The 24,317-nt window shown below is 50.8% G+C and overlaps 10 protein-coding genes across 10 annotated transcripts; 7 read left to right on the forward strand and 3 right to left on the reverse strand.

Annotated features, from left to right (window-relative positions):
• Positions 1 to 1,985: 1,985 nt before the first annotated feature.
• Positions 1,986 to 4,376, reverse strand: M430DRAFT_61640 (hypothetical protein). Its single transcript, XM_024868937.1, has 7 exons — positions 4,002 to 4,376; positions 3,520 to 3,843; positions 3,387 to 3,470; positions 3,209 to 3,334; positions 2,711 to 3,143; positions 2,367 to 2,663; positions 1,986 to 2,287 (listed from the first exon to the last, which is right to left on the reverse strand). Exons 1-7 carry the CDS (start codon positions 4,085 to 4,087, stop codon positions 2,153 to 2,155), a joined length of 1,485 nt encoding a protein of 494 aa, XP_024717613.1. The 5' UTR covers positions 4,088 to 4,376; the 3' UTR covers positions 1,986 to 2,152.
• Positions 4,377 to 5,752: 1,376 nt separating this feature from the next.
• M430DRAFT_53834 (hypothetical protein) lies at positions 5,753 to 7,494 on the forward strand (the record flags this gene model as incomplete). Its single annotated transcript, XM_024868422.1, has 2 exons — positions 5,753 to 6,904; positions 7,471 to 7,494. The coding sequence occupies 2 exons, from the start codon at positions 5,753 to 5,755 to the stop codon at positions 7,492 to 7,494; spliced, it is 1,176 nt and encodes a 391-aa protein (XP_024717614.1).
• On the reverse strand, positions 7,351 to 10,005 carry M430DRAFT_37310 (hypothetical protein). Its single transcript, XM_024867099.1, has one exon. The coding sequence runs from the start codon at positions 9,933 to 9,935 to the stop codon at positions 7,731 to 7,733; it is 2,205 nt and encodes a 734-aa protein (XP_024717615.1). The 5' UTR covers positions 9,936 to 10,005; the 3' UTR covers positions 7,351 to 7,730.
• A 675-nt stretch (positions 10,006 to 10,680) lies between these two features.
• Positions 10,681 to 13,342, forward strand: M430DRAFT_31180 (hypothetical protein; the record flags this gene model as incomplete). Its single annotated transcript, XM_024866016.1, has 2 exons — positions 10,681 to 13,194; positions 13,247 to 13,342. 2 exons carry the CDS (start codon positions 10,681 to 10,683, stop codon positions 13,340 to 13,342), a joined length of 2,610 nt encoding a protein of 869 aa, XP_024717616.1.
• Positions 13,343 to 14,060: 718 nt separating this feature from the next.
• Positions 14,061 to 17,524, forward strand: M430DRAFT_61644 (hypothetical protein). The gene is made up of 3 exons (XM_024868938.1): positions 14,061 to 14,599; positions 14,653 to 15,158; positions 15,213 to 17,524. Exons 1-3 carry the CDS (start codon positions 14,498 to 14,500, stop codon positions 17,293 to 17,295), a joined length of 2,691 nt encoding a protein of 896 aa, XP_024717617.1. The 5' UTR covers positions 14,061 to 14,497; the 3' UTR covers positions 17,296 to 17,524.
• Positions 17,525 to 17,987: 463 nt separating this feature from the next.
• M430DRAFT_185474 (hypothetical protein) lies at positions 17,988 to 18,334 on the forward strand. Its single transcript, XM_024863894.1, has one exon. It carries the CDS (start codon positions 18,051 to 18,053, stop codon positions 18,276 to 18,278), a length of 228 nt encoding a protein of 75 aa, XP_024717618.1. The 5' UTR covers positions 17,988 to 18,050; the 3' UTR covers positions 18,279 to 18,334.
• Positions 18,335 to 18,741: 407 nt separating this feature from the next.
• M430DRAFT_185478 (hypothetical protein) lies at positions 18,742 to 19,384 on the forward strand. Its single transcript, XM_024863895.1, has 2 exons — positions 18,742 to 18,819; positions 19,080 to 19,384. Exon 2 carries the CDS (start codon positions 19,139 to 19,141, stop codon positions 19,358 to 19,360), a length of 222 nt encoding a protein of 73 aa, XP_024717619.1. The 5' UTR covers positions 18,742 to 18,819; positions 19,080 to 19,138; the 3' UTR covers positions 19,361 to 19,384.
• Positions 19,385 to 19,471: 87 nt separating this feature from the next.
• Positions 19,472 to 20,945, forward strand: M430DRAFT_22681 (hypothetical protein; the record flags this gene model as incomplete). The annotated part of the gene is made up of 2 exons (XM_024864743.1): positions 19,472 to 19,972; positions 20,040 to 20,945. 2 exons carry the CDS (start codon positions 19,472 to 19,474, stop codon positions 20,943 to 20,945), a joined length of 1,407 nt encoding a protein of 468 aa, XP_024717620.1.
• Positions 20,946 to 21,620: 675 nt separating this feature from the next.
• M430DRAFT_128415 (hypothetical protein) lies at positions 21,621 to 23,260 on the forward strand. Its single transcript, XM_024862064.1, has 3 exons — positions 21,621 to 22,216; positions 22,274 to 22,899; positions 22,967 to 23,260. The coding sequence occupies exons 1-3, from the start codon at positions 21,673 to 21,675 to the stop codon at positions 23,231 to 23,233; spliced, it is 1,437 nt and encodes a 478-aa protein (XP_024717621.1). The 5' UTR covers positions 21,621 to 21,672; the 3' UTR covers positions 23,234 to 23,260.
• M430DRAFT_37313 (hypothetical protein) lies at positions 23,253 to 23,877 on the reverse strand. Its single transcript, XM_024867100.1, has one exon. It carries the CDS (start codon positions 23,478 to 23,480, stop codon positions 23,301 to 23,303), a length of 180 nt encoding a protein of 59 aa, XP_024717622.1. The 5' UTR covers positions 23,481 to 23,877; the 3' UTR covers positions 23,253 to 23,300.
• Positions 23,878 to 24,317: the final 440 nt, after the last annotated feature.

The raw sequence follows: 24,317 nt of genomic DNA on the forward strand, positions 1-24,317 counted from the left end.
CACTCGAACAGGCACTCGAACAGGCACTCGAACAGGCACTCGAACAGGCACTCGAACAGACATGCTACAGGTGCTACTACAAGCGGCCATACAGGTAGCCCTACAGGTAAGCAGCCCTACAGGTAAGTGGCTCTATAGGTAAGGCATATAACGGCGTCGAATCCGGGTGTTGTCGAGGCTATATAACGGCACAGAATCCGAGCGTTCTCGAGGCATATAACGGCGTCGAATTAGACCGTTTTTAAGGCATATAACGGCGTTAAATCAGACCGTTTTCAAGGCATATAACGGCGTCAAATCAGAGCGTTTTCGAGGTATATAACAGTACAAAATCAGAGCTTTTTTGAGGTATATAACGGCGTCGAATCCGAGTGTTGTCGAGGCTATATAACAGGCTGAATTCGAGTGTTTTTACTAGCATATAACGGCGTTAAGCCCGAGCGTTTTTAGGACTATATAACGGGTTGAATTCGAGTGTTTTTACTGGCATATAACGGCGTTAAACCCGAGCGTTTTTAAGGCTACCTATATAACAGGTTGGATTCGAGCGTTTTTAAGGCTATATAACGGGTTAAATTCGAGTGTTTTTACTAGCATATAACGGGTTGAATTCGAGTGTTTTTACTAGCATATAACGGCGTTAAACCCGAGCGTTTTTAAGGCTATATAACGGGTTAGATTCGAGTGTTTTTACTGGCATATAACAGGTTGAATTCGAGTGTTTTTACTAGCATATAACGGCGTTAAACCCGAGCGTTTTTAAGGCTATATAACGGGTTAGATTCGAGCGTTTTTAGGACTACCTATATAACGGGTTGGATTCGAGCGTTTTTAAGGCTATATAACGGGTTAGATTCGAGCGTTTTCGAGGCTATATAACGGGTTGAATTTAGAGCGTTTTAAGGCTATATAACAGGGTGAAATCAGAGCGTTTTTAAGGCTATATAACAGGTCTAAACCGGCGTACATAATTAAACAGCCTACAGTTTCTGTTACAGTAGTAAAATCAGTATAACATCAAAAGACTTGGCTTCTGCCCCTATGACTCAGCATTGCACTCACGCGAGCGAAGCGAGCCATTGCATCCTAGTAAAAAAAAATCAGAGAATAGTGGAAATCGAAGAAGTCTCGTCTGCTTAAGCCCCTTATTTTCATAACTCTCTGCAAGAACTCTCTTCTCAAGCTCTCTGGACTTGTAGGAGGGATCCTCGAGCTCTCGCATTTCGAGACTTCACAGCTGTGGGCGAGTTAGATTCTATTAACTAGCTCCAACCATCCATAAACATGGTATCTTAGGTAAGGTAAGTTACCTACCTAGTCATTCTAAGGCAATGCGAAGAAGACAGCGCAACTCTTGGACAACTCACTAAGTAAAAAAAACCATAAGATCGATAATCTGAAGAACTAGAGAGCCATGCTATTCAACATGTCATGAAAAAAATAGCCAATTCCTACAACAATAGGAAGGAAGATTCCAGACATGATAAATTATAATAGTCTTATACCCTGATTATTAAACCTATTGATCAATACCTACCTACCTACCTACCAACCAATCCTGATATTCTAAAGGCTGGCTTTGGAATTTGAAACGGGGCGGAAGAAGAAAGGCGATAGATGGATGGATGGGTTGTGTCTGCCGCCCTCCCTGCCCCTTCTTTTTTTTTTTATTATATATATATCTTGTAATTGGTATTAAACATAAGTGTCATGATATAGATAGGTAGGTAGATACAGTAGATAGATAGATGGGAGAGAAGAGATGGAAACCTACCTATTTTACCCGAGTATTCATTATGGGGAAAAGAAAGGAGAGGCTGGTTCTCACAAACAAACTCTGAGATATACGGACGTATTACGGTATTGCCCATGCTTAAAATATGCATCCAATCATACACTATCAAATCTTGTAAACTTCCTAACTCCTGAGATGCCTGTAGGAGGAATGCCATTCGTTGCTTACCTACCTACCTAGGTACCTTGGTCAGGAGAAGAGCCTGGAAATCTGGCAGCAATTACTAATTTATAACTGGACATTATACCTTGCTCATTAATTCTATACACGTAACTTTTTTCTTTCCTCATCTCTTACCATATTTCAGATATGCATTATTCCAAATACAGCCAGGGACAGAGAAGCCAGAGACGCCGCTCATTTCTTGACCTCGTCCACAATCTCAACGCGCTCGACCGGATTGCGCTCTGTGTCCGAGCTCAGCCGACTGAATAACGAGTCCATCTTCTCGAGCGTGCGGCCTTTGGTCTCAGGGTAGAAGACGTATAGTAGCTATCATCCGGAATCAGCATATACACACTCACACCCACGACCACGCATCTATCAATCCCCAACGTGATTAGAGACTTACGATAACAGAAGCGGCATTGAAAGAGAAGAATATGTAATAGGTTTTCGAGCCAATATTCTGGATCGCGACGGGCCAGATCTGAGCTACGACGATGGAGCCGATGGCGCCTGCGCTGGCAGAGACGTTGAGACCGAGAGCGCGCACGTGCGTGGGGAAGATCTCGGTGCTGTAGACCCAGGCGTTGGGGCCGAAGCCGACGGAGTAGCCGAAGGAGAAGAAGAAGATGAAGACGATGCAGGCATAGTCCGATGCGTGGTTAGTGTTGTTCGGGTATGCCTCTGGCAATGCGCCATTCAGCTGTGATGTGTTAGTGCCGTGTGGTATTGGGGAAAGGGTGGACTTGCTAGTAGGGCGATGGACATCACGACGGAGCCAAGAATCAGTGTACGGCGTCGCCCAGCCTTGTCGATGATCATCATCTCCATGATAGTGCATGCAACCTTCAAAGAACTCTCGATGCCGCTTGCCAACAGGCTCAGCTCCTTTCCAAGGCCCAGCGCCAAGAAGTTCGTAGGGAGGTAGTATTTGATAGCCGTAGATCCGCACATTTGAGCCATGAATTGCAGCAGGGCAGCCCGCCAAAGCCGAGCGAACAGATCACGGTCTGTGAAGAGGACGGTCCAGGGTGACTTCTGTTCGCTGTGGTGGAGCTCAATGTCTTGCTGAATCTGGTGGAGTTCATCCTCCACGGCCTCAGGATTGCCATCTTGACCTCGAAGATATTGGAGGGATCTCCGAGCCTCTTCAATGCGACCTTTCTCGATGAGCCAGCGGGGACTGGACAATGTTAGCCAGGTCGTTCAAAATGGGACCATTGTAGGTATCATGGATCAAGAACGCACGTCTCCAGACAGAAAGGCAATCCAGTAATGAAGATGACTGCTGGAATGAACTGGAGCGCAACAGAGAGTCTCCAAGACTCGACAAATCCTGTATGCCCGTTCCAGTGGGATAAGCCATATCCTACCCTATAGAGTATTATTTCTCGTCCTTAACCAGCACAAGCGTGATGCGACCAACCAGAAAGCAACACTGAGACCCCCGACCATGCCAATATGGTTGATCACAACCAGTGATCCTCTCTTACCCGCCGGAGCAATTTCACTAAGTGCTAGATCAGCTCTGTCCAAGACAGCTCAACTACCATACGAACCTCAGGTATAGAGGGACCGCAGAAGAGATCATGGCATTCCCAAAACCGCAGATGATCCTCCCGATGATCATCATGGCGAAGGCAGTATGGCCCCGCGCGCCGGTCTGTACGGCGGCGCCCACGCAGGTGAGGACGGTCCCTACAAGAGCCGTATACCTCCTCCCAATACGATCGCTCGCCGCGCCAGAGATGAAGATATACGAGGTCCATGTTCCCAGATAGTAGATTGCGGTGATGAGGCCCTTGTGGGAGGAGGAGGGGTGGTGGAGGGAGACGATCCAGCCAGGGGAGACATAGATGCTGGTGATGATGCCAATGTTGTAGCTGGATAGGAGAGCAAGAGATCAGCAATTGATGCGCACGACCCCTGTTTCTTTCCCCACAAGAAACAACAACGTCGACGACCAGAGCAACATCGGCAAGCAGGAAGAAGTAAAGCTCTGCCAGAGAAAATACTGGCAGGAATAGCACTGGTAACTCACCCCCATAAGAAAGAGCCCAGACCAAAAAATGCACACAGCGAGTAGAGACGGAAGGGCACTCCCGCGGGCAGATGGCCGAGCTTCATCGCGGGGCAGAGTGGGGACGACGGCGAGTGGACTCGAGATCTGCGAGTCGGCAGAGGGATTGACAACCCGACAGCTGTCAGAGACGGATGATCATCGATGGTGGACGTGGAGGAGAGAGAGAGCAGTGAGAGCCATGAATACCTCAACGATCAGACCTTGCCGTCGAAGGCCACCCAGGACATGTGGCTGGCCGCATCACAGAAGTTCAATCTTCCACAGGGCTATAGTTTCTCGCGCGGCAAATCACACCGTCCATCAGCAAGGCATGTCCCCGGCCGTCCCCTGCCGTACCCGCTGTACGAGGAGCGGACAGCGGCGCAGGGATCGAGGCGGTGATGGGAAGAGAGGTCGAAGTGAAAAGTGCACGTAGCAGTTGATTGTCAAGGGCAGTCAACCCCGAAGGAGAATCCAGCCGCCATAGAACATCGAGGGTCGGGCCAAAGGGGTTTAGTTCCCAGGGGTAAAGGTCAGATAGACGGCCAGCCAGAGCGCCACACGGGACAATGTCAGGGGTTTCTGTTCACGTATCGGTTCAATTCTGTTGGTTGGGAATGTTGTTATTGATTGGGACATTTAAATGTGATGGAGTGCGGCGTTCTAATCGGTAGATAAAAATATTATGGTATTATAGTAATAGCAGATGGTACATGTGCAGTTTATGGTAATCACACCCCTCATTCCAAGGACGTTATATCGAATACGACTATCATTTAGAGAGGTCTCTCTATCCAGTTAAAGCCGCAAAGACCTCGTATCCAAGCACACGGCAGGGATGTATTTATCCACGTACCAAGTAACCTTGCGCAGGTACCCCCGCCGCTAACCCCTTTCCGCACATCACCAGGAGGGGGACAACTGCACAGAATGTCCCGTGTGTCCCGATAAGAGAGATCATAGTGCTTTGGATTCTTCAGTTCCCATTTCTTTTTTCCTTTCTTCTTTTCTTCTCTTCTTCTCTTCTCCCTTCTTTCTTCCTATCTCTCTCTGCATCTCTGCATCTCCCCATCTATCTCTCCAATTCTCTTTCCGTTCTATCTCCTTCCCCCCTTTCGTTTCCCACGTCTGAATAGCTTCAGTTCTTCCTAATATGCTGCAAGATACACAGCTATCAAGCTCCCATTCCCCTCGTTCAAGCCCCCCAACCACTCGCAGACATTCGCTCTTGACCTCAGAGATTCGACCTCAAACTCGCTGCTGCTAGACAGACGATGCGTCTCACTGCCCAACCCGTCCAAGAGGATTCCTCCTCTGGAGACGCAGCACACAAGAACGAGGCCCCCATCACTTGGCTCTCCCTCCCGCACAAAACCCAACTCTTCATCCTCGCCCTCTGCCGCCTCTCAGAACCGCTCTCCAACACCTGCCTCCTGCCCTACATCTACTACCTGATCCGCTCTCTGCAGCCCGTCGACACCTCCTCGCCCGTCTCCATCTCGCGCCAGGCCGGCCTCCTCGTCGCCCTGTTCGCACTCGCCCAGTTCGCCACCTCCGTCCCATGGGCCGCCGTCGCCAACCGCTGGGGTCGCAAACCCTCCATTATCGTGGGCCTTGTCCTCTCCATCATCGCCAACCTTGGTTTCGGATTCAGCACCACCATACCCGCTCTGATGGTCTGGCGCGTGCTCGCCGGCGTCGCCAATGGGAACATCGGCGTCATGCGCACCATGACAGCGGAGATGGTGCGTGAGAAGAAATACCAGTCGCGCGCCTTCCTGCTCCTCCCGCTCGTCTTCAACACCGGAAACGTTGTCGGCTTAGCAGTGGGTGGGCTGCTAGCTGATCCCGTCGTCAACCTGGCGTGGCTGTTTGGGCCCAAGGGCGTGTGGAATATCGGGGGCTACGAGCAGGGCGTCGCCTGGATGCGCGCGTTCCCTTTTGCGCTCCCGACTATCTTCAACGCGTGTGTGCTCTTCTGCAGCCTCTGTCTGGCTGTCTTTGGCCTGCGCGAGACGATGCCCGGGTGGACGGGGCGGGAGGATGTAGGACTGCGAGCCTGGGCTGCGGTAAAGAGGACTGCCAGACGCATCTTCCAAGGGCGCGCAGCAGGATATTCTGCCCTCGAAACGTCCGACAGCAACACATCCGAACTCTCCCTCCTCTCCTTACCCAGCATCACCTCGACCCCTGAAACCAGCACCCGACCACCCCCCAAACTCTCCATCACCTCGCGCTCCATTTACACCCGCCGCGTACTGACCACCATCCTATCATTCGCGCTCTTCCCCCTCCACAACAGCGCCTTCATGAACCTCTTCCCCATATTCCTCTCCACGCCTCCCTCCCCCGATCCCCCTTCCTCCCCCATCTCCTTCACCGGTGGTCTCGGCCTTCCCGCCTCCCAAATCGGCCTCTACCTCTCCACCTCCAGCATCTACGGCATCCTCATCCAAATGCTAATCTACCCCCGCATCCACACGCGTCTCCGTACCCTCCGCACCTACCGCCTCGCGCTCTCCCTCTTTCCCCTCCCCTACCTCCTCGTCCCCTACCTCGCCCTCCTGCCCCCCTCCCTCCACATCCCCTCCCTCATCCTCCTCCTCCTCCTCCAAGTCTCCGCCCGCACCTTCGCAATCCCCTCCTCCATCATCCTCCTCACCAACGCCGCCGCCGCGCCCCACCACCTCAGCGCCGTCCACGGCGTCGGTAACATGGCGAACGCGTTGGCTCGCGCTCTGGGCCCGATCGTCGGCGGCGCCGCTTTCGCTTGGGGTCTTGAACATCGTCTCGTGGGCTTCGCGTGGTGGGTCTGGGTCGCTGGCATTAGTATCGTAGGCCTAGCTTGGAGTTTCGTGTTGAATGAGGAGGAGGAGGAGGAGGCCGGGGGATTGTCTCTATCTCTCGACACTGAGGCTGTCAGAGATATAAATGAAGATGTAGAAACCACAGCAAACGAACCAACTTCCTCACAATATCTCGCTCAGCATGTCACAAAACACAGCTACAGCTACAGATCCGGGGTGAAGTAGCAATACTAGTCTATCAATCTACCAGGAGAAGAATACCTAGAAGAATCCTCAACTTAGAGGATTAAATAAATAAATAAATAAATTAAATGACGCCCCCCCCCCCCAACCCCCAACCCCCAACCTACCTGTATACCTAAACTATATAATGAAAAATGAAAAATAAAACAAACAATCCACATCATTTTCTTTTAGCCATAATAGATAGAAATCGATCGATCGTATGTCAAATGCCTCAAAAAGAGAGGGCGGGTGATAATGATCGAGCTGAATGGATTATGTTCGATTGATTGATTGATTGATTGATTTGGTTGATTGTGCTTCTTCTTCTAATGTACAATAACTAACTAACTGACTGACTGACTGGTTTTTCTTTTCTTTTGTTTTCTTTTGACCGGTCTGATGAATGAATAGGGTAGGGTGGGTTAGAGAAGAGAAGGTAGGTAATTAAGGAATTCATGTATCAAGCAACACAGTCAGTCAGTCAGTCAGTCTACCTCCCTTCCTACCTATAACACCCAAACTATCCATCCATGCATGCATACCTTGCATTCCACAAGAACCTTTCCCCGATCCCTTAAACGCCACATGCCCATGCCCATCCCTATCCCCAGATCCTGATCCTGATCCTGATCCCGAAACGAAAAGTAAAGTAAAGTAACGTTAAGGAAACAAACTACTACCACGCATACCCCTCCTCCACCACATCCTCCCCATTCCAATCGCCATCCCCGGGCGCCTCCTCGTCCAGAAAATCCGCTTCCGTCGCCTGCGTCTCGCGCGGTCTCAGATTATCGATCCTGATATCGACCACCTCGCACATGCCCTGTATCACCTGCTCTTTCTTCCCGGGATCGCTTTCTGCGTGCGCGTGCGCATCCGACGAGGAAGAGGAGGAGGAGGATTGCGGCGGGCTGAGAGAGGCGAGGGGGGAATCGGTGCCGGCGGTTTCGCGGAGGATGGCGAGTTCGCGCTGGATGCGGTTTTGCCGCGTGAGTTGGCGTTGCGAGGGTTGCGGGTCGTTGTCTTCGGTCGAGGAATGGTCGGGGCTTTCGGTGTATTTGCCTGTTTGAGCTTGTCTGGTGCTGGTGCGTGTTGAGCGGCGGGTGGGTGCTGCTTCTGAGCTCTTGGGTCGAGAGCGGTTGGTTATGAGGGTAGAGGTTGGAGGTAATTGGTTTGAGTCATCCCGCTCGTCGAGCTGCTCCGGCGGGATGTCTTTCTCGAACGCGACGCTGACATGTTTTCGGGGAGGTTCGGAAACTCTTCTGAATACCCGGTCGAGAGATCCAACCCATCTATCGCGGAAAGAAGCCCTGTCTCGCCAACCGATATTCAGGATCGCCTGAATTGTCAATCGGCGAAGATCAGGTAAGGTAGCTGCGCTGTCGAGGAGACTTTGGAAGAACATCTCTGCTGCTTCAGTCTCCCATTTGCGGAGTTGAATCAGCTCGATCGTTTGCATTGTTCTTGGCCAGGCAGGAACTTCGCTCGGGAGGAGCAGTTGCTCGTATTGCGGTTCTGAGTCTCGGTACGTGGCGTGGAGGTTGAAGTATGTGAGGTTCATCCTGAAGACCTCAAGCTTTGGACATGCTGTACCAAGGACTGGTAGGAATGACAGACTTAGAGATTGGTTGTGATTGAGGGTGAGGCAGCGAAGTTGACTACCGTGGGTGAGGAGGAATTCTGCAAAGTCATCGGCGATAACCTCCCAACAGTTGATGAGCTCCAGATTGCGTAAATTCTTGGGGAGTAGAGGAAGTAGCTTCGCATTGACAAGAGTCGAAGATTCGAAAATCAAGTGCTCGAGGTTCGGGAGGATCGACAAAGCGTCTGCGAGGATATTTTCGTGCTTGGGGGGTTCTTCATCCCCTTTCCGCACCAAAGGGATTTGGTAATTTACAAACGCGATCTTCCGAAGGCTGGCAAATGAAGGCTTGAGATGCATCTCACGAATCGACTCGATAGGGTACTTCTTCCCAGCCAATCTGGATGACCAACGCCAACTCCTCAGTTTACAGACACTTGTCTTGTCGCCCCGCTTGGGGTCAGCGTTCGGATCAATGTACTCGAGCGCCTGGAATAGCGATTCTGGGTAACTCCACTTGATCGTATCATCCAGGTTTCGATATGGGGACATGTCTTTCTGATGGTAGAACTCCAAGTCGAACAATCGTGGCAGATCCTTAACAAAGCTAAACAGATCGAGGTGTCCGCTCCCTGGTAGAGAATAGGCAGCGACCTGTCCAACATCTATCCGAAGTGATTCAACCTTCTGCCTATACTTGAATGCCAGGGTATTGGGGTCCCTCTTCAGCAGGTCCACCAACATGTGTGCCTTGTCCATTGGGACGAGAGGAGGTGAAGCGTAGAGGACGGTGAAGGCAGGCTCTGCAAATGATCGACATAGACGTGCGATTTTGAGGAGCCATGAGCCAGAGGCAAGAGGTTGGAAGGTATGGTCATCGTAAAGAGGGTAGGTAGCGTATTGGAAGATCTGGACGAAGATGTGGTAGGGGAGGCTCTGCCATGGGGGAATAATGCCATTCGTCTTAATTGTGTCTATATCAGTCGAGCTGGCAGTAATGTGTCTCGGAGAAGTACGTTTTGATTGCTTGCGTCTCTTGGGAGCGGAATCAAGCCCATCGCCCGAGCGGGGGTTGGAAGAACGTTGCCGTTTAGCTGAAGCTCTGGGTTTTGTATTTCTTCGAGGGCGGTTGCTAATTGGAGGTGCGGGCGAATTGTCATTGTCATTGTCATCGTCTGAATAGTCCTCTTCCGCATCGAGGTCGCTGTCGGACGAAGGCTCTGCGTAGGAAATCCGCGGTTTGGTTCGAGTAGATCGCGGCGGGGTTCGCAATGCGCGGCGAGAAGCAGAAGAAGCCATGTTTGCAGAGAGGCTGCTCTGAGCCCGCAGCACACACTCTATTCAATCATCGGGAGCAAGCAATGTTTGTATGCGACTGACAAGAACGGAACTGTGCTCTGTTCTGCCAGATGTCTGCTGGGGTTTGGGGTTGACGGTTTCAATCAACGATGATTTTCTGGAAGTCTTCTGCTCTCATGCAGCCCTGTCCGCCCGCACCCGGAATATCTACGGAATAACTATGGTTCATGCCTGGCAGCCTGACAGCCTTGCAGCCTGGCGCCGCCACGCCCAGGATCGTCCTCGCTAACGGCGCTAAATTCCACCGTCGCGCCAGGCCTGTCTGGGTCTAGCGTCTGCTTCCTCCCGCCGATACTGCCTCACGTGCTTCCGCTGGTTTGTTGGTCGTACAGCGTAAATAAAGATCTTTACTTGGAAACTCATCAACAGTCTTCTCCCCCGACCCAGATACTATTCTGATTGTCTGGTCGGCGCTGAGGCTCATCTTGTGGATAGCTGCAGTTCTTGTCTCTCTTTTCCTTCTCACCTTCTCTTGGGGTCAGTTCCTCTACATCGCCAATAGGATACCGACGCGCTCTATCCGCTTCTTCTCCTAAGGCCCGCCCTCAGCCTCACAATCCCACCCATAGTACAGCCGAATCATTGACCAGCTTCCCGCGGCTCCAGGACGTCATTCTCTTCTCACAGCTGCTTTGTATGGCCCAAACGGACCCTTGTAGGCTGGCGAGCCTTATTGTTACGAGATATGTCCCTCGCGACGCTCAGAAGTGAAGGTGAAGGTGTCATTGAAAGGTATCGATCTCGCTATCGTCACTCCCAGCCTTTCTTGCAGAGGAATGTTCGAAAGGCTCTACAATATCTCACGATGGGGTCTACACTATCATCTCTGACTACGTCGACTGGGCTGAAGGCGCGAGCAGAGGCGCTGACTCCTCCTGACGACGAAGATGAGGAGGATATCAGACCAGCGAAACGACGCAAGACTAGCGACTTCAACAGTACCAGCAATGCCTCCCCGTTCGATGATGTATCTCCCCGGCGCAAACCATTTGGTCATGTGACAAATGAGAGTAGAGGAGCGGCATCTCGATTATCAGAAAAGCTCCGAGCTGTTCGACCATCTGACTTCTATGGGAGATCTCGCTCTGTTACTTCAAGCCGCCAATCAAATTCGACTCCAAAGCAAGAAGAAGTAGCATCGAGAGGCAGCAAGACATCCATCAAAGGCATCTTACCCGAAACGCCTGTAGATTTCAAGAGGGCATTGAAGGTTGAGGTTATCAGCATTGTACCAAAACCCCCAACTGGAGATGAGCCATTGGAGTTCACCAGAGGTCGTAAGAGTCCTATCGACACCAAATGTCGCTGTTCGGTGGCACTCTTCTGCGCAAAGAATGATGAGGATCCTCCAGGGCCTATTCGGCAACAGGACTACCTTGAGGTCTATCGAAAATATAAGAGCTGTACTTTACGGACCACTTTTAACGACGATGGAGAAATTTCTAGAAAACTTATTCTTCTCGAGCCCTTTATTCTATCTTCCGAAGAATTCTACGTCAACCGGAGGAAGACCAACCATTTTGGGGAGTACGAGTACGAGTTCGATTTCGGGGATAAGTACTACGTCCAAGTCACTTTGGAGCCTGTAGGCTCCCAAAAACAGTGGCCACCTTTTGAAATTACAGCCTCCACGGATCTAAATGCAATTGATGATAGCTCATCTGATTCCAGTCCCGTAACGGAGCTTCTTCTTTCGGGCAAAGTGACGCAAAATGATCTTTGTCTGGTTTGTAGTATGCCTGGGTTACTAGATCCAGATCGTCAAATCAGATCTGTTGATCTCAAGGTCTCTTATGGCTCAATCAAACAGAAGGTACCATACGGCCTGCAGATCAAAATGCAATGGTCTTTGCCAAACAAATTCTGCGATTTGCCAACGAGGATTCCAAAGATTGAGTCTCCCCGAGGCGTCACATCAACAGCTGCTATTGCTGAGACTATTCCAGCATCTCCATTAACACGGAAAGTCAAGGGGGAGCTACTGTCTGCCCCCAATAGCCCAGTAGATCGTGCTTCGAGGCGCCGATCAAATGTTCCAACCTATAATCTGAAAACCTTAAGCGCTCAAGCACAAGGCAAATCCCCGAGGGCCCGCAGAAATCTCAGATCCAAATCCGTCCAGGCTTCCACAGAAGATTCAGAAGGTATGACTGTAACGTACGGTTTCGGCAAAGCAGATGCTGCAGAGCTGGGCATAAAGCAACAAACCTCTGTCGTTGGCTTGATGTGTCCTTTCTGCAATCGTCGTCTAAGACGTCTCGAGGACTTGAGGTTGCATCTACATACAAACCATACCAACTTCAAGTTTGCATTGCGTAGGTCCAACACATCCAGAGCTGGATTCTTCGTTGAGGCGGCAAAGCAAGGCCCTCGATCGAGTTCAGCGGAGCGCGTAAAAACATTCCAGCTTGGCAGGCCTATGACTCTATTCGACCTGGAGAAGTATTTGAATGGAGATGAAAGCTGGGTGAAGGCACGGGAGGGGCCACAACACAATCAGTGGCCTGAGCACCTCATCGATCGATACCACGAGTCCTCCCTATCTTCATCCCCACACGATTCACGGCATAGCTCTCCAAACACATCGAACGATACAGATGGAGTCATGGATCTTGACAATGAGCAACCCAAAGTACCTATTCGACCAAGGAAGATCTTTTACGTCCCGAAGACACGTAAGCCGCTATATGATACCGTCACAAAGCGAATTCTGCAGCCAGGGGAAGAGATCCCGGATAGTGATGATGAGAAAGATGAAGGCTGGCTTCACCAGAAACATCGTGATATTATCCTGGACTTCACTGATGTTACTGATGATGAGAAAGATTACATTACCAGATGGAACCCATTTATCATGGAGATGCATCTCACGTGCGAGAAGTATCTACCAGAAGCTTGTCTACGGTTCGTGGAGGCCAACGTGGATTGGTTTGCCGAGAGGAAAAGCCGCAAAGCCGAATTCTGCAAGCTGATGGAGACGTTCATTATGCGAGGCGTTGTTGAGCAACAGTGTCTTGATAAGTGCGCTGACATCTTGAGGACAGCAGAGAAGACGAAAGGGAAAAGGGCAGAGAGAGGAGAAGATACTGAGATGCATAATACAGAGACGTCGGGGTCATCTACAAAGCTTAGAGGCATACTGGATTGCATTTGCGGGGAACATACACAACCACTAGATCGTGTTATTTGTCGCGGCCCGGTAAGTTGTTCCTAGAATGCCCTTGGAGACGGACTTATGCTCATCCCTGTAGGAATGCAAAGGTCGATTCTATCATCGCAAGTGTGCTGGGGAGTCGGGGAGACCTATAAATGGACCCTGGCTCTGCGACGACTGCTTTTCTCCTTGAGTGTTCACATACATTGGCATGGCATGGCATGGGTTATTAGCATGGCGCTGGAGGGGCATTTCCAATGGTCTGTTCATAGCATGGGCGGGAGGCGCATATGTGCATAGGATCGAGTGCAGATAGACTGCGGATCGCGTGGTATCCCGGAAGATGGGGTTACTTGGAAGCATCCGTTGCCTTCACAGGCCAAGTCCATAGACCGCCTGAGCTGATGCTGGTCGTCAGTCCTAGGAGTTTTGATATCACGTGAATCATGTCAGATGGAGGTCCCACTTGTTTCCATCGGTTGCGTTGCGGGGGAAGCGGATGCCGCCGGTCAGGCCAAGGGGATTCTTACGTGAATACATTTTGCTGTTATACCTTTGTAGGGGAGTTTCAAGGGGAATCTCAGATGTCTTCTTTGTTGCCCAGTCCGTTCGCTGTCTCTGTCTCTGGCCTTGGGAAGCTGAAAGAGACGCGTATGTCTGTAATGCTCTTGTGATTACCTTATGGATTAATGTAATTTTGATAGATAGATTCAAGAGGAGAGAAGGAGGAGAGAAGAAGAAGAGAAGTAGATAAGAAAAGAAGAAGAAAATCAAAGAGAGAATAAGAAGAGCGTCAAAAATAAGCGCCCTTGACGCCCAACTCTAGCCTCGTTGCCCAGATCCCAGCCACACATCCTCCGCCAAACGGCCCATCCGTCTCCGTCTCCGTCTCCGTCTCCGTCACGAACCACCAAAACCCCAGTTCCAGCTCCAGCTCCACCGCAGACGCCTTTTGGATGCCACCGCCTTCGACAATCCACGTCGCGCATCACTTCTATGACTTCGCGCTGACGTGTTGATGCCGAGGAGGGCCTGGCGACAATGAATAGCCCTTGATCAGGGCATTTTCCATCACAATCGTCCATACAATCACAATCTCTACATACCATTCCATTCGATACCATACAACACCGTACAACACCATACAATACAACCCGCACAACTTCTCCTCGATTTCTTGTCGCCATCTCACTCTTCGGCCTCCGCGGACCCTCCTACACCGATTTCCAGATGTACGAATCATTTCCTTCTCTCTCTACCATCTACAACTTCTCTCGACTCTTTTCCAGCGGTCAATATTCCCTTCTCGATCCACAGCCCAACATCCCACAAACACTACCTCTCCCCCATGGAGCTCAAGCAGCCCCAGTCAGGTGCCATGGCATCTGCGGCGGGTATGGGAGGTGCAGATAAGCAGATCAGCTTTCTCTCGCAGAGAATCCTGCCCAGCGTAAGCTCCCTGCTCCCAATTCGCTGTCTTCTTCCCTGCTCATCTTTCAGCAGATACCCCACCTCTTCTCCGTCCCTACCAAGACACCATACCAACCGACCTTCATCTATGAAAACCAAAATACCCCCTTCGATCAGAAGGAAGTCATGGCACTCCAATACATGACCCTAATCTCTAATGGCGACCGTGGGGTGGGACATACTATGGGCAATTGGCAAGAAAGTCTCAGTCCTCCTCTCAGCAGCGGGGCGCAAAGCAACACATCTACTCCAAATCCTCAGAGAGAAGCCAAAAAGCCTTCCGTGAAAATGTCCATTGCGGATTATAAGAATCTGAAGACGACCGGGCTCAAACCTCTTCCGAAACCCTCCACTGCGATGTCCGAGTCGAAGCACAGATCCGATACCACTGATCTCAAAGCAGGGCATGCAAGAAGTGCAAGTGCGACCTCGAATGATACTCCTATGGGTCGAATACCTTCTTCTGAGGGTTATCACAGGCAGGACGGGACGGGCGCATCGGGTCCCGTTGGGCATAAGGCTCCTGTCCAGGAGGAGAGGTAGGCTACACAATCCCATTTCACATCGCAGCAGTGTTAATATGTTATATACAGACATGCGCCGTCCCAAACAACACATCCCGAGGCAAGAGGTGTAGAAAAGAACCGTGCTACAGTAAACGGTCACTCAACGCGCGAGTCGCAACCTAAAGACGCAAACAGCGATCGAGCATCCTCGAGGCCAAATTCCCAAACAAAGGAACCTCCCAAATACCCCCCTTCTCCCGGCCCCCAGTCCCCGCGACGAGACAACTCGGAGCCCAGACAGCAGAAGAGACCGCACGCGTCGAGTGATGCGTCTCATCCCGAGAAGCGTGCCAAAATTGAGCATGCTGACGCGAGAACACCTCCAGTGCCTCGCAAGTCAGAAGCTTCTTCCGAACAAAAACCATCTACCGCCCGAAAGGCTCCAGCAGCGGCTCCTTCCCGGGCATCACCACCGCCCAAGAAGGATGCCTCTGCCGATAGGAAGCCAAATGGGACCAAGACCAGCGCTTCAATATCCCCAGAAAAGCCTTTGAATCTCCCCAAAATATTATCTCCTTTACCGGACGATTTGGTTATTCCCCCAGAGACAGGTCCGACAGGTTTTAAGATGCCCGAATCCGAGAAGAGCACGCCTCCCAAAAGCCCCTCCCAAAAGTCGAAGGGAGTGACCCCTAATTCTACCACTACTAAGCCTACCCATCCGAAAAAGGTTTCGTCTACCTCATCGCCTTATTCGACACCAAAGCTCTCGCAAGACCTGCCTCCTTTCGTCCTCCCTAAACTCTTGTCTCCCGACCTCCCAGACATCGTCGAAGCAGAGCTTCTCCGGCTCAAAGAGAAAGGCTCTAGTGGTCTCAACACTGTCGAAGCTCGCCATGAAAAGGTTCGTCAGCCTGGCGCCCTGGGTGTTGCTCAAAAGACACAGAGACCGAAGGTTGGCCATCCACCAAAGAAGAGTCATGGCGAGTCTAGCAAGAAGGTCGAGGAGAAGGAGGTCGATAGCTTTGTCGTGAAGATTCGGTACAAAAAGCGGCTGGCAAAGGACATTGGACGTATCCTCGCTTTGCCCTCGAAATCTATCAAGAAGCATGAAGCCGAGCGCCTTCGGGAAAGGTCGGCATCCGCTGCACCTCCTGTCAAGGGAAGATCTGATTCAGAGGATGATACTCCGATCGCCGCAAGCCGCAGTACCAAAGCTCCCGCTACTTCAACTGCCAAGAAGCGGCCACCGAGTGATTTGTCTGGCCGCAACGAACCAGCACCAAAGCGTGCCAAAGGAGCCGAAAATACCGATATTTCCAAAGCCTCTACGCCGACCAGCAAGCCTACTGCTCAAGCTGGTGCGAGTGCATCCAAAGAGAAGGGTCTGATGGCGACGCCGAAGAAGGGGGACGCCATGAAGAGCGTCGCAATGCGTAGGGTTGATTCCAGCGATGGTCATGCCCGAACCCCTCAGGGCGGAAATAGCAGCACCCCAGCTTCGGCCGAGAAATCGAGGATCAACGGGTTGACTCCTCAAGTTGTCAGCCAGGAGTTGACGCGCGCCGCGCAGGAAAACGACAAATTCTTCGCCGTCGGTACCACGCTGAAGCGAAAGATGGACGCCGTGCTGAAGAAACCAGACGCTACCGAGAGCGAGCGCAAGAGCGGTGTCATGAGTGGCATCGAGGGTCTGTTGGGTTATATGCTTGCCTTTCACGCGCGAGACAAGACATCAACGTTCCGCAACCAGGCCCCGCGTCAGGAGAATTGGGAGGAGTTCTTTATGCTCTGGAATTTCATTGGGAAGAAAACGCCCAAGTATCCCGAACTGCACGCCTTGCTTGGGCAGCTGGGCGCCGTATCCCGTGAGCAGTGGAACAAGGCGAACATGGAACAGCCGAAGGATCGACGCGATTGGGAGAAGATGGTCAATAACCTGAGGGAGAGAGATAAGCTCTGGGCTCAGTGCAAGCGAGATGAACGTCTGATCCTAGATCTTGGAGTGAATGGCACCCTCGGCCCATGGAGCTCGGTCGGCGAGGCGGTGGGATTCGGCATCGCGACCCTGACGTACTACGCGGAGAAGCAAGGCAAGGGAGTAGAGTGGAAGCAGGACCCGAGTTTCTCGATGGGGTACGCGCGGAAGTTCATGAGCGAGGCGGGATGAGGCGGGGTGAAGATGACGCGGGATGAGGCGTGATGATTTACGGCGTTCTTTGTCCAAAATGTCGGGTTTCTTCAAGAAGCTCAACACCAGGATGGATGATGACGGACGGACGGACGGATGGATGGATGGCGTAAACGGCGGTGGCTTAATTGCTAAGGTGTTGATTGATTGATTGTCTATAGCGACATAACAGCCACAACCGGGGGAAACATGGCGTTTTGATATCTGGTGTGGGGGATCAAGCATGCTAGCACTATACCCAGCTCAGGAACTACCTACCGAGCTTTATATGAGATTTTTTTTTCACCTTTGAATTGCCGTGTGTATGTATATCAGAGTGCGTGAACTTGAATTGATGGGTGAGTGAGTGAGTGATTTGAGTGGGTGAGGCGCGCTGTCTGCTTGGTGGGGGGGGGGGGGAGCGGGCAAAAAAGGGGGTAAATGGTAAGGTCGATCTTCCTATTATCTTCCTTCTCATCTTTCATCCTCTCCTTTCCTTTCTCGTCTCAACACCCCTCTACCCCTCTTTCCCTTCCTAAAAAATCAAGAGCTAAAAGCCAAGGTTTGTATCACGATACATAATTAAATTCATTCCCCTGTTCCAGGATATTCTGATCTCTCTCTCTCTCTAACAAGGTTCAATTACGATAGCGTGCCTCTCACAATAGCACCCGGTATCTGACATAGTACAGCAAAAACACTTTCGAGATTCTCTGAGAGAGCGTGACGAAGGCTGCGCCATTACGGGATACAAGATGGTTGAACTTGCAGGACTTCACGCGGCGCATATCTTTCCTGTTGCAAGGCAAGCCAGGTGGAACGCGAATAGCTATGCTACATGGATCTCGGATACCTCACCGGGGCTAAACGATGAGCCTCCTCTTCTGGAAGGGACCGGAAGAAGATATAGAGGGTTTATACTGGGCTGTTTACGCCATTGTTATGGAGAAGAAGCCTGGCTGTTATGCGTGCTTATATATTAGGTCTGGGATTGATGTTGATCAGGTAGCGACAGTGATAGTAATAGCGATAGTGAGAGTGACAGCGATAGTGACAGTGATAGTGATAGCGATAGTGACAGTGATAGTGATAGCGATAGTGACAATGACAGCGACAGCGACAGCGATAGTGACAGTGAATAGCGACAGTGACAGCATTCTTCTTCAAGAAATTCTTAAGAGCAGCGTTCTTCGCCTGTGAGTTGACTTGAAGGTAAACATCTGGAACTCCTCATCATCATTCTTACTGGTTCGCGCTGGAAGTATGCGGTTTCCGAGCGATTGTTTAGCAAACAGCTGCGACAGTAACACCCTAAATACTACTTACCTATTAGCTGTATTAAAACAGCGGCGCGTTAGGCCTTTGAATCAATCAATCAATCAATCATAAAACAGCAGCGCGTAGGGTGTCATAGCATGTGACCTCGCTTATATTCTGTACCTTAAGGTATATAGCACAGTCTGATAGCTTCTATCAATCTACAGACTTACACAAACGATCAAGGGAATTGAAACCTCACATAGGGTATGTTAAACTTTCTCAGTCTACCTATACCTATCTATACCCATAGCCAAGGTATTCTACTGTACAATTCAAATTCTCATCTCACCTTCCTATTATCTTCATCTTTATTTTCATCCTCTCCTTTCCTTTCTTGTCTCAACACCCCTCCCCCCTCCTTTCCTAAAGATCAAGAGCTAAAAGCCAAGCTATGTATCTATCACGATGCATAATTGAATTCATTCAATCCCCCTGTTCCAGGATATTCTGATCTCTCTCTCTAGGATCAATTACGATAGCGTGGCCGCCGCCTCGCCTCTGACAATGGCACCCGGGCTGAACGATGCCCTCGCAGCAGATAAACCTCCTGCTCTTGACTACTTCTTCTAGAAGATACAGAGGGTTTATACTGGGCTGTTTACGCGATTGTCATGGAGAAGCTCGACAGCCCTTGCAGATCATCTGCCTTCACGAATCCTCTCTGCAGCCCTCTGTAAGCCTTCTGTGGCCCTTGTGGATCCTCTACCTTCGCGAATACCCTCGACAGCCCTCTGTGGCCCTCTAAATGGCCAGCGTCATAATTTCTCCTCGCACAACGCTGGTTACCATATTTTAAGCACCCCTGAAGCACCCCCAAAGCATACCTGAACCACCCTCAAAGCATACCTGAACCACAATGGATTTCAGCGACAGCGAGAGCGAGGCCCAGCACGAGACGATGGACCTTGATCTACCATCCAGCAAGATCGACAATGTAGTGCATGGTCTGGTTATGCTAGATGTACCGTCATGGTACATGAACCCTACATTTAAAATCCTCTTCCAAGCCAGGGCAGACTATGACAGCGTTGCCGGCGCCTCGCCGTTGACAATGGCACCGGGGCTGGACGATGCGCTCGCAGCCGACTCACCACCTAATATGGCATTCTTCCGGTCCCTTCCGGGAGACACGGAGGGACTATACTGGGGAATTTATGCTCTCGTTATGGAGAAAGAGGGATGTCGACCCTGCCTCTACATTGGGTCTGCCGGCACAAAGGCCCTTTCCTTAACACAGCAAAGGGAAACGTGCCATCCACCTTCTCAAGCTTCGGGGTGTACACTGCGTTCCAGTCCTTTAAGGACGCAGGCATCAAACCTATTTCTCTTTTTGAACAATACCGAACTTATCACGCCCGTTTCGCATCAATGTTGATCACGGGGCACGAAGCCGAATGAGATCCTACAATGCGAACAATACTCAGCTCCCTCGCCTGGTCGAGTCCCGCTTCAAGAAAGGATTCGAAATCGCCCATGTTGGCTTGCTGTGCTGGACGCCGCTTCCAGTCCCAGGTCTCGTGCCTCGTGTACGAGCTCGATTCCTGGTCCTGGAGGCGGCGTTCACCATCCTTTTTCACGCAGCAGTTGCTGCAATTACCGATTATGTATCTCCGAGACTTGATACTGTGGCCGCGGGAAGCAGTGGAATGGAGCCCCCTGTGCTCCCATCTCTCCTTGAAAGAAGCTATCCGAGGGAATCTGGATGTTTCTCCACCCCTCGGCAATGCGTCGTGGTACTCAGCCCTAACCCCTACGAGGAACTCGAAGTCATTGCCGCTCTTCGTGCCGCACGATCGGCGGAGCGCGCCCTGGAAGCATCTCGTCGCTTCCGGGCCAGAAAGACCGCAGAGGACCCCGAGGGGTACCTGGCAAAATGTTCTGCCCGGAAGCAAGCCTGGTCGGAGAAAAATAGGGACAGAGTCAATTCCACCGCGTCCAGAGTCAGAGCAGCAAGGAAATCGGAGAAGAAATTCTCCTGCGATGATTGCGATGTGGTTTTACAATCCGCCCATGCTCTGGAAAAACATCTCGAGACTCAAAATCATCGAGATTGTGTGGCTGGCATCACCAAAAGTGCTCCCTCCAAGAGTGCAGTCTCTGTGGCCATAATCCGAGCCAATGCAAAGGCCAGCGGGACGCACAGTGACAGTGACAGCGACAGCGACAGTCACAGTGACAGTGACAGCGACAGTGACAGCGACAGTGACATGTGCGAGAGACCACAATCCTTCTTGGAGGGGGGCATAGCCCAAAAGACTGCAGTAAGGACGGCCTCTAGTGCGATGAAAAGAGTGCGGACCTTGGGCGTATCTGCTGGAGATGGTATATGACATTGTGCAAGTAATGCCACATGCACAATGTCAGTGACAGCGACAGTGACAGCCTAAATCCTACTTACCTAAGGTATTGGCTGCGTTAAAACAGCGGCGCGCAGGGTCACTCTTCTTCTTTTTTTTTGTTGTCAGAGAGGGAGAGAGAGACTGGGAGAGAGAGACTGGGAGAGAGAGACTGGGAGAGAGAGACTGGGAGAGAGAGACTGGGAGAGAGAGACTGGGAGAGAGAGACTGGGAGAGAGAGACGGGGAGAAAGGGACGGGGAGAGAGAGACAGAGGGAGAGAGAGACAGCTAAGGTAGTTAAGCTAGTTGGGTATATATACAGAAAGGGGAAAGAGGGTTAGGGAGATTTTTATATTTTGATAATCCCATTCATTCATTAATGCCTCACATCACATTATCACATACCGTACAATATAATTGGTACTAGGAAGGTCAGGTAGGTAAGTAGGTAATGATGATTGATTGATTCATTAGTGAAGATGAGGGAACTCTTATTTTTATTTACCTTTTGGAATGTAGGATTTAAGAAGAGCTGATTAGTATCACCTTACCTACCTACCAAGCTGAATGAAGGAAGACGGTTTCGATTACTTTGCGGACAACGCTGCGTCGACCATCAGCGCGGATATGGTGAGCAGGAAGATGTGGGTCAAGCGCCCTGGGGCGTCGGCGACCTTGGTCACTATACACGAGGGCGACTTGGTGGACGATGTCCGGGACATGATCCTGAAGAAGTATGCCAACACGTTGGGACGAAACTTTGACGCCCCCGACGTTACGCTGAGAGTTGCTCCCAGGGAGAACCGGCAGGAGAGGATTCTAGGACCGGAAGAGCCCATAGGCCGCACTCTCGATGCATACTTCCCTGGGGGACAGACGGTGGACGAGGCTTTGGTGATCGATGTCCCGGTGAAACGGACGCCCAAGCATTCTCCCCAACCGCTCCCCAGATATTACATGGACGAGGATCGCCGTCCTGCAGAGGCAGGTTCGGATTACTTCCCTCCAATGCCGATCCCCTCGATGCCTTCACCACATCTCCCCGGCTCCATGCCCTCCTCTGGGCAATCTGGACATGCAAGCAATCACCATCTGCCAATAGCCTCACATTCCATGTCTGTCCTATCGACAGGCCACGTCCCCAGCCTCCCATCGCCAGGAAGCCTGAGGAGATCCCATCATCGAGAGCGTCCACGGCTGGGCCGTCAGCACACGCCCTCTCCGACGGTCCTGAATGGCCAGGGCCAGCCCCCTCCCCATAACGGTATGCAAGTGTATCCTCTTCGGCATACGCATTCTAGAACTCACTCCAGTGCTTCAGAAAAATCAGTAGCCAACGCCGCTCCTCCTACGGCACCTATCCCGACACCCCCTCCCCAACAGCAGAATGAGATCTCCCAAATTCAAGAAGCAGCCGCTCCTCCACCCCGAATATCATCTCCACGTCCTCAAAGCCGCCCCAAGAAGATCAAGAAGCAAAGTTCGGACCATCCTCCATTACCGGCTGGAATGCTCAATGGCGCCGTCCCTCCAATCAACGTCCTGATCGTCGAAGATAACATCATCAACCTCAAACTTCTAGAAGCATTCATGAAGAGACTCAAGGTACGCTGGCAGACCGCCATGAATGGACGGGAAGCGGTGACGAAGTGGCGAGCAGGCGGCTTTCACTTGGTCCTTATGGACATCCAACTCCCTATTATGAGTGGGTTAGAAGCTACGAAAGAGATCCGCCGGTTAGAGAGATTGAATTCGATCGGTGTATTTTCAAGCACCGCTTCCACAACGCCGTCCGCGACCGAAGAGGTTAAGCCAGAAGGCGATGATAAATTACCCAATACCGTGCTCTTCAAAAGCCCCGTTATCATCGTCGCTCTTACAGCATCAAGTTTGCAATCCGATCGTCACGAAGCGTTGGCTGCGGGCTGCAATGATTTCTTGACCAAGGTACGCCCTCGTTTCCTATCCCCATCTACTACACCATTCTTAGAATCGGAACTGACACCCTACACAGCCAGTCAACTTCGTTTGGCTCGAGCGCAAGGTAATGGAATGGGGTTGCATGCAAGCCCTGATCGACTTCGACGGCTGGCGGAAGTGGAAAGACTACTCGCAAGACAAGCCGGAAAACGAGCCCAAAGAAGGAAAATCCAAAGGTGCCGCAAAGAAAAAGAACAGGGTCAGCATTGGCTCCAACCCCAGCCCTCCCGGCCCTCGTGTCAGTATCAAGGAGGATATGGAGCATGAGGGTCTGGGCATCACCGACGGCCAGGCTTCATGACCCAAGTCTCACGACGGGGTAGCGTTGTGAATGGTGCGGATATAAGGATCGATAACTTCGCTGATCGTCAGGGGGGGAGTAGGGCAGTAATGAATACAGGTACAAAAACCAGCAAGCTTCCATACATATATCTCACAAACAAAGGACTACCACTACAATCGCTAGCGAGCGGACTGGCGTTTAGAGCTGCTGAGACTTGACTGACTGCACGTCTGCTCTCGGCATTGCCCTTTCTAATATACCACATCTTCTTCTTCCTTTTGCACGAGCGAGCGAGCGAGCGAGCGAGCGAGCGAGATACAAGAATAATGGGCAAGCAAGCAAGCAGGAAGGAAGGGCTTTCGGGGTTTGAGATTTTGTTTTGTTTTGTTTTTGATATGATACGGTGTGATAAAGGAGGGGGAGAGAGGTGCTAGGGGAGAATGAATACAGTGCAGTGCAATGTAGTACTAGTAAGTAGGTATGATATTATACCTATCTCATGAATGAATAAAGGAAGGAAGGAAGGAAGGTATGGATGGATGGATCATGGATGGATGGATGGATGGATGGATGATCCTCAGAGAGTTATGTATGGCTTGATGGACGAAGATAAGACAGACGATAAGATATAGATATCAATCGATCGATCGATTTGAGATGATGAAGTTTCATATAAAAAGTTCCTTTTTTTTATTTTATCTTTATATTTACCACGTAGATTGGAATATGTGACGCGGGCATTTAGGTACGATATGGAGAATTTTCTTATTGGGGTTGGTTGGGAATAGGGGTATATCAATCGATACTTACCCACCTTACCTTACCTTATCTTACCGATCAGATGGATATCTATAAGAATACCTAGCAAAGGGAAGGAAGGGAGGGGGGGGGGTTAGGAAGGCAGAGTAGTCTTCTCATGAGGGCAAGAAAGAAGCTAAAAAGCCTGTCGTGATTTTGTCTGTTTGTCTGTTTGTTTGTTATAGAACGTAGAACGTAGAACCTCTCTCTCTCTCAAAAACAATAAGGAAGAGGGGGCAAAAAAAAAAAGGTATGCATGGGTATTTAGAAGAAAAGGAGAGATGCAAACAAAGAAACAAGAAAC

Source organism: Amorphotheca resinae (genome assembly GCF_003019875.1).
Source record: "Amorphotheca resinae ATCC 22711 unplaced genomic scaffold M430scaffold_12, whole genome shotgun sequence".
In the NCBI taxonomy this organism is placed as follows: domain Eukaryota; kingdom Fungi; phylum Ascomycota; class Leotiomycetes; order Helotiales; family Amorphothecaceae; genus Amorphotheca; species Amorphotheca resinae.